General features: G+C 42.0%; 1 protein-coding gene across 1 annotated transcript in view; it reads right to left on the minus strand.

The window, feature by feature from the left end:
- The window catches only part of LOC145391149 (uncharacterized), an 82,910-nt gene that overhangs the window by 18,126 nt on the left and 48,507 nt on the right, over window positions 1–16,277 (minus strand). The window contains exon 10 of the mRNA XM_080265828.1: window positions 14,784–15,004. Coding sequence (XP_080121954.1) covers window positions 14,784–15,004 — 221 coding nt within the window. The remainder of the gene's footprint in view (window positions 1–14,783; window positions 15,005–16,277) is intronic.

Raw genomic sequence — 16,277 nt, forward strand, 5'->3', positions numbered from 1 at the left:
AGTTTGTAAGGAGATGGTAACCGGGAAAACAAAATGGAGATATATCGGTAGAGGGTGAGATTTGTGGTTCTGTGAGGAAAAGGGCCAAAGGGGATATGGACTGAAGGAAAAAATGAACTGAGTTTAAATTTGTGGTAAGGCCGTGGATGTTGGTAAAGAATAAGGCTGCACTGTCACTTCTTCGCCGACGAACATTCCCGGAAATAACAACAGTCGATGCCAGCACAGTCACTTGATGGCGACCGGGAGGACCCTGTGCCGCCAGCCCTACCCTGCCGGTGGTGGCAATCCGAGATACCACCTCATTTGATAGTAAGATTGCAGCGGCCATTACTGAAGACGTGAATAGAAGGTGTGATATGTTATGTGCATGTAGTGTGGTGTAGACAGTTGAAGGTAGAGGTATTATGAGAACATGTTGGCCTACTCTCTGTGTAAATGAATGCACTGAAAATGTCCAGCAAAGGGAGATGGTCAGGATCAAGTCCTGAGAGCTGGTGAAACGGGAGCCCCAGCTCTCCCTATCACCAGCTTGCCATCAACCTCGGGAGTACTGCCCTGTTCGACTGGTGCTACAGTCTACTCCACCTAACTGTGTGTAAATTTTCATATTTATTAGCATACTATGTAGTCTGCTATAAAAAAGTGCTTCATGACTGTAAGTACAAGACAAAGGGCCTTTTGGTTGTGTCCTCTGTTGTGTGTAATTTCGAAATTAAACTCCCTAACATACCTACACGTATAAAAACTAGGTTTTATCCTGTATTGTACAAACACATCACCAACTACCCTCTCTGACACACACACACACACACACACACACACACACACACACACACACATATGAAACGTGAAAGTCTGCATTTATATTATACGAATCGTTTTTATTGTATAGTCTGCCAGTCGTCTGTCTTGCACATTATCGTGTGAATTCATTAAGCACATACTGGCTTATACTTTTCCATTTCAGAATGACTTTTTTATCGTAATCAGTCATTAACCCCTTCCCTATGACCGTGACTCACTGGACACTGTGTCCATGTCTGAGATACCTGCGTGCGCATTTTTTTTTTTTTTACTATGTACCATTAAAGAATATTATTAGAGGTACTGAATTATACATCAGTTAATACCTTGAGAAAACCTTCAATTCATAGTTATTTATTATTGCTGAAATCAACCAACATAACATAGGTATTTTGTGAAGAATGCTAGAACTGATGATGTGTCCTCCCTGCTAAATGGGAGTTGGATGGAAGAATGGAGAGAAGAGATGAGAAAGCTGGAAAGGAGGAGGCAGTGGGCTAGTGTGTGGAAGGAACAGAAGAGGGAAAAAGGGAGAGAGGAACGGATACTGTAGGGATGGAGACTAGGAAGGGAGACTGTGGAAAGGGAGAAAGTGAGGGTGCAGTGAGCCAGAAAGTGGGAAGGATGGGAGACGGGAAGATGGAAGGGAGAGAAGGAAAGTCGAGTGTCTCATTCTTTCTCGGTGTATGAAAGTGGTGAAGGAGTTGATTTATAGCACATCATCTTTTCTTCTTCTTTTCTTCTTTACACTTTTATAGCACCAGTCGAACAGGGCGGTACTTCCGAGGAGGATGGCAAGCCGGTGACAGGGAGAGCTGGAGCTCCTGTTTCTCCAGTCTTCAGGACATGTACCTGAACATCTCCTTTGCAGAACATTTTCACTGTTTCCATTATCAAAGAGAGGCCATCAAACTTTCATTAACCTCTGCCTCCTACTGTCTACACCACACTACATGAACAATAGACATCACATCTTCCGTTCCATCACCGCTTTAATAAAGCCCATGGAAGAAAATTCGGTGGTACCTTGGATTGCCACACCGGCAGGATAGGTCTGGCGGCACAGGGCTCTCCTGCTCGCAACCAAGGGACTGTGCTAACAGCGGTTGGTGCAACCACTGATCGTGCTCGTCAAAGAAGCGCAGGATCGGCCCTATATTTTTCTAACGTCCGTGATCTTAGTACCAATCTGAATTCTATTCAATTTTTCCTCCAATCTGTATCTCCTCTAGCCCTATTCCTTACAGAAACCCAAATCTCTCCCTCTGATGACATAACCCCATCTAGTTTTCCTTGTTACCATCCCCTCACAAATTTCCGTAACGATGCTGGTACCTGTTATTATATCAAATCTGAATATGCAGTTGACACTGCCTTGACCTTCATGTCTAGTAACTTTGATTATTCAGTATGCAAACTAATTTACCTAAATATAATCAAATATATCTGCTTAGTTTATTACTCCCCCAATGCTTCTTCAGAATGCAGCGTATTTGACTCCATATCCACACAGTTGGCTGACCTTAACCTCACCCTTATCATTGAAATTACAGTTCTGGGTGATTTTAACGTCCATAATGTAAAAGGTTATTGCATTCTGCCAGGACTGACAATACTGGTCTAAAATGCGAGTTGTTTGCGGAATCGTTTAATCTCACGCAATTGGTAAAACAGCAAACCAGAATACAAAATACAGTAATCCTGACCATAACGCCCATCTCTTGGACCTATTCCTGACAAATAATCCAGATCAATATAGAACAGAAGTACTGTTACCACTTAGATCCTCCTACTACACTCTCATCAAAACCGCATTAGTCATTTACCCCAAACCTCCCGGTTCTGAACCGTCACTGACCAGGTGGCACTTTGATAGGGCAGACTGGGATGGATTAAGAAATTATCTTGCTGATATTCCACGGCAGTCTTTCTTTTCCAGTGACATCAATTCTACCCTGTCCCACATTAATAATTTAATAAAAGCTGATATGGAACTGGTTACACTCAGTTAACAATTTACAAAAAGATCGGATTCGTGTAAATGATTTGACAGCAATTGTGCCAGAGCAATAGCCCAAAAGCCCTTAGTACATAACTCTACCCTAAAATACAAAACACCCGAATCCCTCAGTGTATTTATAATTGCTAGAAACCAAGCAAAACCAGGAACAAATCTCGCCAAAACGAACTTCTTCGCAACCAATCATCCAGACTATAAAATAATCCTAATGACCATAGAATTTTCTGGTCAACTCTCAGTTATTTCAGCAATAACTTTAACTAATCATCACCCATTCCTCAACAAAACTATTCATTAGGAAAAACTATCAATGACCCCCGCTGAAAAATAAACATCCTTGCCAGTACATTTGCCAGACATTCTACCTTATAAGAATTCTGTCAAAACGTCCCAGTACAAGAACTTGACTCTCCCAGACTGCTCCACTGCAGTTACAGACTAGACACGTAAAATCCATCCTAGGCAAATTACCGACCAACAAAGCTCCACGTCCAGATGGAATTCCTCCAATCATTTTGAAATAGTGTTCCCCAGAATTAGCTCCTCGTCTAGTTAAATTATTCAGACTATGCATACGTACTTTATAATTCCCTAACTTTTGAAGAGAAGCCAATATCCACCCAATTTCGAAGAAAGGAAGTTCCTCTGATCCCTCAGATTATGGACGGTTAGCTATCCCATAAAATTCTTATTAATAAGCACATTGTCATACATCTTGAATCCACCAACATAACTAGTGACAAACAGAATGGTTTTCACCACGAAAGGTCCACTGTTGATATACTCATTCTCTTAACCCATACCAGCCATCAGTCATTTGACCAACATGAAGAAACCGTGTAGCAGCCCTTGATAATCCTAAAACCTTTGACTGAGTGGGGCATTGTTCACTACAGTCTAAAGTCCCTTGCTATGACCCATCATCTTTTGTTCCATTGATTTCCTCATATCTCAGCAACGGAAAAATTAGAGTAAAAGAAGATGATGTGTATTCCAGTTACAACTCGGTTAATGATGGTGTGCCACAGAGATCAGTCCTGGGTCCAACCCTAATCCTAGTTCATATCACTCATAATCACATTCACATTTATGCAGATTACTCAAAACTTAACACCTCTTTCACGTTTACATACTCATTCACAAAGGTTGATATCTCTAACTCCCAACTCAGTACAGCAATCTCCAAAAATCAAGACTTATCTATGATCAGTGAAAAGGAACAAAATAACACTCTCTCATTTCATGCTAGGAAAACCAGACATATACGATTTACTAACAGAGATATTGCCTGATTTCTGTATCATCTTCAGTGCTACCAATATTCCTGTCTCTACAAGTATTGAAATTCTCGTTGGTCCATTAAACAATACCCTCCGCTGGACCTCTCTTATTAGCTCACTTGCTAAAACCACTTCAATGAAACATCGCTTATTGTACAGAATCAGTAGTTCCTTCACTAAAGAGCAGTTAACTATAATTTTCAAGAGTCGCGTGCACTCTCAACTGGAATATTGCTCACCTCAATGGAATGGATATGGAGAAATTGCACTAAAACAACTGGACAAAATTCAAAACAAAGCTTTATGAATTATTAACAACCCAGCAGTTACAAACGATCTACCTCCCCTACAAGTAAGATGGAATGCAGCCTCCTTTGCATTATTTTACAGATACTTTTATGGCAAATGCTCAGACAAAAATGCATCCATTGTGCCACCTCTCCACGCATTCCCCCATACCACACGGGTATCTTATAGCGCTCGTGACTGGACTGTCACACTGCCGTATTGCAGAACTTCTGCCTATCAGGATTTTTTCATTCCCTGAACTGTTTCAATTTGGAACACGTTTCCCCAGAATAGTTTCCTCTAAAATATCAACCTACAGCAAAGAGTTTAAGTCTAACTGTTATAGTTTTTTTTAATGAAGGGAGGACACCTGTAATCTGTTGTATGGATTATTTTTTTTTTCCTTCCTCCATTCATATTCTGTAAAAAAAAAATATACAATGAAAATGGAAAATCGAAAAGCCTTTTAACAACACTTGGTCATTCCACAGACCCCTCTCGGGTCTACAAAATACTTGGCAGCATCACTAAATCACAAACTTCAACTTCCAAGATGCACAGCACCACCACCTCCAACTCATCCCTTCCTACAGGGAACAAGTAAACATATTCGTGAACCACTACACAGAGGGCATGGAAGCATACATCCCCTTCTCTTATCCTGTTATTAATGCAAAAAAAATCTTAGTTTAAACAAGCTTGTTCTAATGCTGTCCACAACAAGAGGAAGGCCTATCATATGTACCGAAGCCATCCCACCCCTGAATCTCATCTCTTTTATATTTCTGCCTGGAACCATGCTCAGTCTGTTCTCCTCTCTTCTGAGAGTAATTTCATCCGTACTATATGGTCCAAACTCCCTGACTCAAAGTCTTTCTGCTCCTTCTCGCACCATGCCAAAAAATCTCTTATAACTTTACTTCATCTTCCTTCCCTACTCTTTTCTGTTCTGAAAGCTCTGCAGCTGTCTCTTCTATTGAAAAAGTAGAACTCTTTGCTGAGGCTTCCTCCTCCAATTCCATCATCGACAATTCCGGCACTGTTCCTTCATCACATCTGACATCCTTATTACTGACAATAAAAATTCTTCAGTCAATATACACTACTTTCTGCCATGACTTGCCTCAGTACTAACAAGGCATATGGGCTTGATGCAGTCCATCCAGTTGTCCTCGAGAACTGTGTTTCTGTGCCTGCACTCTGTCTATGTATGTAAACTCATTCATCTTTGTCTGTCGACTTGTACTTTCCTTGTTGCTGGAAGTTTGCTCTTATCTAGCTTGTCCCAAAAAAGGGTGACGATTCCCAGCCCTCTAACTATCACCCAACTGCTTCAACATCCTGTAATTCAAAAGCTTTTAATCTTAAATAAATAAAGCACCTTTCCTATCAGAACCTTCTTTTCTACTGCCAGTATGAGTTCCTCCAGGGACACACCACTGGTAACCTTCTCACCTTCAGGCTCCTAGTCATCCTCCATTTGGAATTTGGCGAAAGCTTTGCCTTTGTGCTTGACATTTCAGAGGTGCTCGATCGAGTCTGGCATAAATCTTTAATTTCCAAACTGCCCTCTTACAGTGTCTTTCCTTCTATATGTGCCTTCATCTCTAGCTTTGTCTCTGTTAGTTCTATAGCTGCTGTATAGACCACCACCATTCTTCTTGAGCTATCAGTAGTGGTATTCCTCAGGGTTCTGTTGCATCGCCAACTCTCTTCCTTCAATTCATCAGTGACCTTCCAAGCTGTACATCCAACCCTGTCCACTCATATGCTGAAGACTCCACCCTTTACCCTTCCCTTCATTTCTTGCGGCATCCAGCTCAGCAGTCATTTTAACAAACACGGGATAAGACACACCTAATGTTTTATTTGGCTCATATCTCTGACTACGGTAAAAGTAATCATGTTGTTTTTAATGCATCAGAAACTCATTTTTCATCGTTCGACCTGTCAAAATCTTCTACAGGAGTACGAGTATCCTCAATTTTTTTTTTGTAATATCCACCTCGGTCCTGCATCTCTGAACATACTGGGTTTTCATTCTCTCAGGATTTAACTTGGAAAGATCATATAATCTCTATTGTAAAATCTGCTTCAAAGACACTAGGTCTGCTAAGCCAAAGCCTGCTCCATGCTTTTTTTACCCCCTTCACAGTTGTACCCTTGCTACATGGTTTTTATTTGCCCCTGTGTAGAGTACAATTCTCATGTGTGGGGAGGCTCCCCACATACAAATCTTCTCAACAAAGTGGAGTCAATGGCTTATTGTCTCATTAACTCTCCTCCTTTTACTGGCTCCCTTCAACCTCTGTCTATCCGCTGCACTGTTGCATCTTTATCTCTTTTCTATCGCAACTTCAATGGTCACTGCTCCTCTAAACTGTTTGCGTCCCTCCACCACTATGGCGAGCACTTAGCTCTTGTCTGGCAAACTCTCATTCCTTTTCTGTCCAACACTCTAATGTAGGAGTTAAACATCACTCCCAGTCCTTCATATATGCAACAGGCCAACTCTGGGACTGCCTTCCTCTGTCTGTATTTCCTACTACCTATGGCCTGCAGTCTTTTAACCCGCCACCCCAGACATAAAATGGCACGCCACTGCCGGCCAATTTTTGATTTTTTGTTTTTAGGCTAAAATGATAGATTTTGATGTGAAAAAAACGAATATGACCATTAAAAGACTCACCACAGGCTAGAAGTGCATTTTCTGGAAGTCTCCGGTCTGCCCCTCAGGTGTGGTTTCCCAGCAGAACTGCAGCGAAGGTGAGAGAAAACCTCGTTTTCTATCAAGGTAAACTCAGGTATTCTGCCCAACGTCACTCTGGGAAGGTCTAGGAATGTTTTTTTACACTTTTCAGTTCACTTCATATGCATAAAAAAAAAAAATTTCACTGGATTTCATACAGAAAACATCTTTTTTCCCCATATAAATCACTTAGTACTGCAACACCTGTCACCTGTCACGTATATCTCTCATTGTGCATCCTTCGTCTTACATTTACGGTAACTTACGTACAACTTTACTTCACTATGTACTGCACTTACACTTACGGTAAATTATTTACAACATGCCTTCAGTATACACAGACACTGTATGAATATTTCTGTGTGTCTCACTGTGAATACATCGTCTTACACTTACGATAACAACATTACTTCATCACCTCCCTCATCCAAGGGCTGTGGGGAAGCGTGGGGAGGTGTGGGGAAGGAGGAAAAAGTCTCACTGGAGGTGCTGGGAAGTGTGGGGGATAGAGGAACACCTTCCCTCAGTGTGCTGGGAAATATAGCAAAAGGAGGAACACTTTCATGAGCTATGCTGGGTGTGGGGAATTGAGGAACACTTTCTGTGGATGTGCTGGGTGCAGGGAATGGGGGAACACTTTGTCCTGAGGTGCTAGGGAGGGCTGGGTCACGTGGGTGCGAGGGATAGCGCAGGTGAGATGACTCATCTATATCCCCAGCCAGTGGAATATTCCCAAATCTCCCTCTCTTCCTCCTAACACTTCCAACCCCACGTGGGGAAATTCTCGGCTTCCCCAGCCACCCAGGAATGCTAGAAGCCTCACCTTCCTCCTCTGAATGCTCCTCCTCATCACATAGGGCTAGGCGACGACGTGCTGATGGCCTCATCCCTCGGGTACTAGCATACCCCACATACCTGGATTTCCTTGGTGTGGGTGTTTTCTCCTCACTAGTACTTTCACATTCCAGTTGCACATAATCCTTATCTTGCACGTCGTCATCCATGTCGCTTTCGCCAGCACAGGGCACCTTCATGAGCTCCTGAATCTCCTAATCAGAGACATCACGGCGAGACATGACTGTACAGTGTGAGTGGTACAAGCAGAGTGAGGCAGAGCAAGGGCGATGACTCAGCGCATGGGTGTATAGGCCTGAGCGCCTGAGGCAAGGCAGCGGAAGAGTTGATATACATCCTCACCAATTTTTGCACACTTAGTTTGAAAATTGCGCTCACCATGATTTTTGGAAAAAAAAATGACATTTTAAAATGGCACTGGCACTAAGCACGCATTTACGTAACACCGTTTTAAAACAGCACTGGCACAGGGCGGGTTAAATGTAATATGTACAGGAATCTCAACATGAAATAATCTTGATTTTGGTTCTGCTTTTTTTTTTCTCTTGGGGGGAACAATCTTGCAGGCTTCTTGCCTTTGGTTCCTTCTTCCTTGCATAAGGAAAAAAGTATCAACATAAGTAACCTAACACCAACACATACTGAATCTGAAAATGAACCCTATTAATAAAATAATACCTTTCCACTCTACCAGCATGTAGCCGACTGCACTCCAGAACAGACACGTAACATCAAGAAAACAAAGAACTGTACCAGCACAGGGCCAGGTGGCATCAGGAACCTGAATCTGAAATACTTAGGACCAAGAGATATCCAGGTTTTCGAACATGGAACAATTATCATTATATTAAACCAAACAGTAACCCAACACACCCGTCTTCGTACAGACCCATATGACCACTTAGCACACCATACAAAATAAATGAACCTCTCATTCTCAGTTAAGCCACACCCCATGTCCAACTTGCTCCTTCGCACCCCGGATATAGAGCACTACAGTCTACAAACATCTTGCTGAGTAAACTCACACAACAAGCATTTGATGGCATCAACTCCACAACATCCAAACAATGCATACTTCTCATAAAAATACATACTATTAAAGACTTCAGTGTTATCACCAGGATAATATGGAGAACAACAGCAAATGCTGGCTTGCCAACTGTTTATCTGGTTGAAATGCATATTTTACATTTTAGGGCAGGTCTTGGTGAGCACAAAATTTCCCTAACAGCGTTCTAAAGGACTCCGTTCTCTTAAGGCCCCGTCACACGATCAGTGGGCAAGTGTGGTGGCCAAGCATGGTGCCGAGGAGCGTGGTTCAGCTGGAGTATTGTGTCGTTGACGAACCTGCTCGAACAAGGATGGTGCTTCAGTTCCGCACGTCTACACGATCATTTTCCACACATTCTCAGCTCCCATGCTGAATCAGCACACTTGCCCACTGATCGTGTGACGGGGCCTTTACCCACGCACTTCAGCCCATACCCCAGCAGCCCACAAACATTGCCTCATATATATATATATATATATATATATATATATATATATATATATATATATTATGGTGGTAGGTTGTGGCGACCATCATCCACTCACTTGATGTAGCGTTACCTACTTCTTCCTTAGCATTTAGCATTCTTTTTCTGTACCTGCCCTCCTCCCTTCCTATTTCTCCCATCTTTCCCGTCACTTCTTATTGCTTTTTTTTCCTTTACAGGTGGCTTTACATTGAGTGACAAGCCAAATGGTTTCCTGTAAACCAAGAAACCATTTACAACGCTGGGTGGTAACCATAAACCCAAACCATACGTGCTCCCTACGTGTCAACAAGTGGGTTGGTGGAGTTTTAGTGCCCCTCCCCGTAAAACAAATAGGCTAACTCAGAGTCAAATGGCCTCCCCTTACGGGATTATGGCGTCTTGCAATAGATATATAGATAGTAATTTTTAGGTGATCGACCCTGAGAAAAGGCTTCAATGCCTATTCCCTAGTCCCAGTAGTCCTCCTTGGGGCCCAGTAGTCCTCCTACCGTACATCTCCACATGTCACCACTTCGGCGCTAACACCCACCATCCATATTGAATATACTGTATACATGCTAGGGCTGTCTCATACAGGACTGGTGTACTGGTATTAGCGGGGGTACTTTTATGACATGTCGGCGGGTCATCTGGTAGATCAGAAAGTCTGCATTTTATGAAATTCAAATCCTTAAACTCTTCCCTGCCCCAGCCGGGATTCGAACCTGGGTCCATTAGGACTGCAGGCCGTCTTTCTACCGATTCTGCCAGCGCCTTCCCCGTAACAACCACACCACACTTCACACATTGCAAACCTGGGTCAAGGACATCAGGCTGACGATCACCCCAGCCAAATACACCTCAATATTCATCATCGGTAGTAAATATGAGCACAGGTACTCTCCTAATATAACAATGTAGATGTACCACACATCAATTCAAACATTCTTGGAGTGACATATGACACCAAACCCACCATCAAGAAGCACTTACATGACATGAAGAGGTGGTGAACATCCGGACTCAGTGCACCCAGAGCTACTCCAGGACCAGACTTTTGGCAACAAAAAGAAACACGCTCCTAACTCTACAAACAATACATTAGATCAGTAATATCCCATGCAGCCGTGGCATGGGTTCCCATCCTATTTCACAGCCACTACAACACCTTGCAAACCACACAGAATAAGGCCCTAACTATCACCATTGGCTGCCCCAAAAACACCCCCCCCCCCCAGCTCACATTGTGGAACTAAAGTCATCCCTGTCAGAGACTATCTTCATATTAGAAACACAGTTCTTTGCATCAGCCTGTGCCAATACACAGCACCCCTGTCAGTACACGACAGAGACACACAGCAGACACAGGCACATAAAACGATCATCACAGATATTATCAAGCCTTCTACAACAATATCACGCCTCCGGACATTCCAACACTAGCAACGAGGAAACGCTTCATACTCATTTCATACGCAGGTATTGCAACACCTAGATCAGAACACTGTACTAAAAGCTCACCTTCCCATATTCACACACTGGATTTGTCCTTAAACCAGTTCTGTATGAGACAGCCAAATCATGTATTCATTATGGATTGCTGGTGTTAGCGCCGAAGTGGCGACGTGAATAAGTATATGATGCCAAACGGAAGGACTGCTGGGACCTAGGAAAAGGGGTCTGGAGTCTATGGTCAGAATCGGACAGAGAAATTACTGATTGGACTCATCTAGCTAGGCTTAGATTAGAACATCACCCAACCCTCCTCAGCTACCAGCTTAGATATGGATTGGGTGGAATCACAGATGGCATGTGCCACGCTTGTAGTGTATGTTCAGACAACATAACAAATATAACAGAGGACTACGCACCACAAGCCACACTAAACAGACACAATATCAACATATGGGACAACCCCACTGGGACAGTTTCTTATTTGTGGTCTATGGGTCTGCCCGATCAGACGGACCGGCACTGAGCAAGAACAACAACAACAACAATAATGATTATTTCAGCTGGAACTGAAGTAGAAAAAGAACACAATGAGAAGAAATGATTACAATGGAAAGGTGAGAATTATCACAGTGGGAAGATAAATAACCTCTGGAACGAAAAGCAGAGAGAGAGAGAGAGAGAGAGGATGGTATAGGAATGGAGGTATGAGGGAATGAAGGAAAGGACTGTATAACGAAGGTGTATGGACAGAGGATCAGAGGAGTGCGAAAAGGGAGGAGGAAGATTGCAGAGCCAGAGGGTGGAGGGGAAATGAGAAGGAGAGGGGAGAGGAGAGGAGAGTGTAAAAGTATGTCATCCTATGAAAGTAGTGAAAGGGATGATTTACGACGCATCACCCCCTCTCTCTTTCTCTCTTTCTCTCTCTCTCATTTCCTTCTTTTACATCTCGTCTTACTTCGATCCATCACATGTCATCTCATTTTCATCATTTTGGGATAAACTATAAAGAGAAATGAAATCTAAGTTGCTAGAAAATCACTAATTATGCCAACCGATAATGTGCAGAGGGAAGGTAAAGATGAAAAAAGGAGGAAAACGAGTAACTCAACAACAATGCCGAATTCTCCACAGAAGTCACAAACCTTACCACAATCGGGTGAGGCGTTATTATGGCTGGTGTTCAATGCTTCCTAGATGGTACACCCCGTTAACAGGATTGACAGATGAGGTTATGATGGGTGGTGATAGTAAGGCCCTTCAAACCAGATCCAAGGCTTTCTAAACCAATGGGAACAGGTACGATGTAGGGCAATAGTCCCACACGCTATGTAGATCTATGACGAAAAACAGGTATTATCGGATGTTTCATGGATGATGCCACGTCAAATAGGCATCAGCAGACTGAGGGCTTACAAAATCCCTAATTATCAGCATGCAAAAGCAAGAACATACCACACCACATCACACACCCAAAACATTATAACACACTACTAGCACACCACTTCAGATCACACAACACCATTATCATACCACACTACCACATCACACCACTACTATATCACCACATCATACATACACCATACCGCATCACACCACTCACGCACAAATACTATGCATCAGTATTATTGGCTGTACCACAACCTTACATACTGCTGTTCTGTTTAAGATGCGCTCCTCATTTCTGATTCATTATGTTCATAAAAAAAATGAAATATTAGATCTAGTAATAAAAACTGTGTTCTAAGTAAATAGGCGTGCATATAGTAAAATGGTATTTAAATATTTTTTTCAGTACTCTACCAACAGTATCTTTTCTTCTTCAAACTTTTGTATTTCCGCGACGGCATTTTTTCTTTTTTTCCAGTGATTTGTGTTGCTTCGTTTTCATCAAGGATTTTTCTTTCCATCATTACCACAATCATGTCGATACATCAAAATGTCGTGGGACACAGTTAAAGGGAACCAGCTGTTTTGTTCGTTTTTTTTGCACACACACACACACACACACACACACACACACACACACACACACACACACATATATATATATATATATATATATATATATATATATATATATATATATATATATATATATATATATATATATATATATATATATATATATATATATATATATATATATATATATATATATATATATATATATATATATAATGTTGGCATTATTCGCAACAATCACATTTAAATATAATTTACTCTGGTTCCGCTTCTGATACTATCAATCACATTGGTTCACAGTCTTTGCAAAGAGTTGTACATTGTGATTCATTGCTAGAAACAGTTTTCAACATTCTTTACGCAAAATCCAGCAGAAAGTGAAATGGAGTATAAAGATTTTTCATTACCATGCCGTCATTTGAGTTTTTACTTCAAATCCAAACAGCTTCCTGATAGATGAATTTATTTCAGTTCCGTCTGTTGGATTGTCTTTCTCGCGATTTCTTCTTTCCTTTAGTACACCATATTCCCCTTCATACACCAAACTGCAGTGGTGCGTAGAGAATGGAAACAAACCAGTTTTGTACATGGTTGACACACCGAAATATTGTGCCAGGGTCCTACACAGTACACGCTTTTAAACTCCATATTCTCACCTAATTTGGAGAGATTGAATGTTACGTGCCAGAATAAAAACAAACACTTTTCAGCGGTCAATAGCTGAAATCCTGCAAAGAGCGAAATAACATACTGTACAAATATTTTTGTTCAAGTGGAGACTTCTTTTTTCAAATACAGCACTCCATATCTCTTGAGCTTATATATTTTTTCATCGTTCCATCATCTTCTGCATGAATTTTCCATTTCATGAATGTCATATCATGGCCATATTTATAAAAATGCATCACATAAAAAGTGGGAAAAGTTTTTTTTTTTTTATTATTATTATTATTACAGCTTTGAAGAATTTGAGGTATTCATGTGTTAATGCAGACTTTGCTTCATCTGACGACGGATTTTCATAAAAATATTACTACAGTATATGTACTGGCCAAAAACAATACACAGTAAAAATAATCTTAGGACACGGTTCGGCCTTCCAACCCCCTTGAAGGGGGTAACCAACGAGCAATTTAGACAACTGGATATTTCGTAGGTCAGGCGTCAATGATTGTGCCAGTATGAATGAACATGGAGTAAGAGGGTGAGGTACTGGTACCTTGACACGGGTGAAGAAGTGACGGGAAGAAACACTGGCATCTTAACAAGGATGAAGATGGAGTGAGAGGAGGAGGAGGTCTTGGTAACATGATACTGAGATGCACTGAGAGGATGAGTTTCAGAAGTTCCATTGAGGTGAAGCAAGAAAACATATGCTAACCCGTATCCAGCTTCGCAAAATAATAAAGTCTGTGCAGGGTTTAGGTTAGCTTTCCTGATTTCAACAAAATGGTGCAGCGAGATAACAAAAATAACTGTATTTCTATATACCATAAGAGATGTGACCTGGATGTACGAGTAGTCACTGCAGTGTTTCTTTAATCAAGTTATGGCTATGATGACCCAATGTCTTAATCTACCGTAGAACGACAGTACCTGAGTTGTGCTGCAGATTTTAAATTATGTCGAATCTTGCTACCCAACATCCTCCGCCGTTACCATTGTCAGCAACGTATCATCATCAACTTAAGAAGAAAAATGTGAAGAGTGTGTGACTCATGCAGTAACTGTTGTAACACTACAGGTGTGGTGAGCCAAACTGAAAAGCTAAGCAGCTTCTCTTATAACCATAATACTCCTGACTGTCATTCGCATCATCATCACCGTCATCATGTGAAACTTACCACAAAAGGTGTGGGCAGCGTGTGAGTCTTGCTATTTTCCTTATGAAGATAGTAATTCTTGTTGGCATACTCGTAGAGATAGTTGGGGTCGGAAGGTGAGGTTATGAAGTATTTGGTTTCGCCTTGTTGTCCTCTTGGGTGTGTGTCTCTCATCCATGAACCGTACTTAGAGTTGGTCTGACTGTGATAGACAGGCTTGCCAACAGCTGACAGCATGCAGTCTGCGGGTGCAAGAATGAGGGATTAATGTGAGAGAGAGAGAGAGAGAGAGAGTAAATGACTGTGTAAATAATATTTGTTGCCATATCATCGTACGAGTATATTACCTTTCATTAAACCTTCATAATATTCACCACCTGTACTCCATCCATCCATCCAACATCAAATCCTATGTCGCCCCAGAGAGGAGCGTAGGAACCTGGGGCTAGGCAAGTTGGTCATGACATTTAAGGTGAAAGTGACCAGCCTCACTCATCCCTGAGTGGCATTACGTGAGTAATAAACCTCAACCATCCCTTGGATATAAATCTACACAGGTTCAGTCCGATTGGAGCGTCTTAATTACCGTCTAAGCCACCAGGCGCCATAATTTGGTTATATGGTTACCACCCAAAGTAGTAAATGGTTTCCTGGTGTACAGGAAACTATTTGGTTTGTCACTCAGTGTAGAGTCACCCATAGGCAGAAAGACGACGAAAGAATGAAGGAAAGACAGGCAGAAGTGGAAGGATGGAAGAAAGGAAAGGGCAGACTCCCAAAGCAGCACTATATCGCGTGAGTGGATGGTGAGCGCCCCCACCTACCACAACCACCTGTACTGCCGTCCGATATTTACTTGTTCATATTATTAATCTGTCATTATTTAACATTTCCTAGCCTATCCATTCCTTCTCTCTCTCTCTCTCTCTCTCTCTCTCTCTCTCCAGTCCGGGATAATAGACATGCCCATACTTCTCAGCCACGAACCCGACCAGTATACACTCCTCCACTCCGTTGATCCTTCCCATCACACACTTTCCACCCTTTGTTCCCACTCTTCATTCACACTTTGGTATTCCCCCTCCGAATTTACGTATTACGCTGCTTCTCCCTTGCCTTTAAGGAAGGGTATGGCGCAATCCCTCCCTTACCCCTCCAGTAATCTCTCTCGCTTCCTCCCTCCCTTTCTCTCATTCTTCCATCGCTCTTTACTCCTCCGATTTCTTTCTTTTCCCGCCGGAAGAGCTCACAATTCGTACTTCTAAGGCCTCCGAACAAAGGTACAGTCCTATGTCCCTCGCGCTTCCTACACCCTTTATACCCTGTCTTTTCATCTATTCAACCCATTTTCCTCTTTCCACTTTTTTCCCGTCCTTGTCTCATTTTCTCTTTCTTCATCCCCGCCCCCTTCCTCTTCCCTTTCCCTCGCAGGTCTACCATGTTCCCATTCCCTGACTTTTACCACATGATTTTCTTGTCCCTCTCCTAAATTCTAATTCTTGACCTGGGTAGGTG

This window comes from Coenobita brevimanus, chromosome 17, assembly GCF_032717465.1.
Source record: "Coenobita brevimanus isolate Jiangsu-jjx chromosome 17, ASM3271746v2, whole genome shotgun sequence".
Classification (NCBI taxonomy): domain Eukaryota; kingdom Metazoa; phylum Arthropoda; class Malacostraca; order Decapoda; family Coenobitidae; genus Coenobita; species Coenobita brevimanus.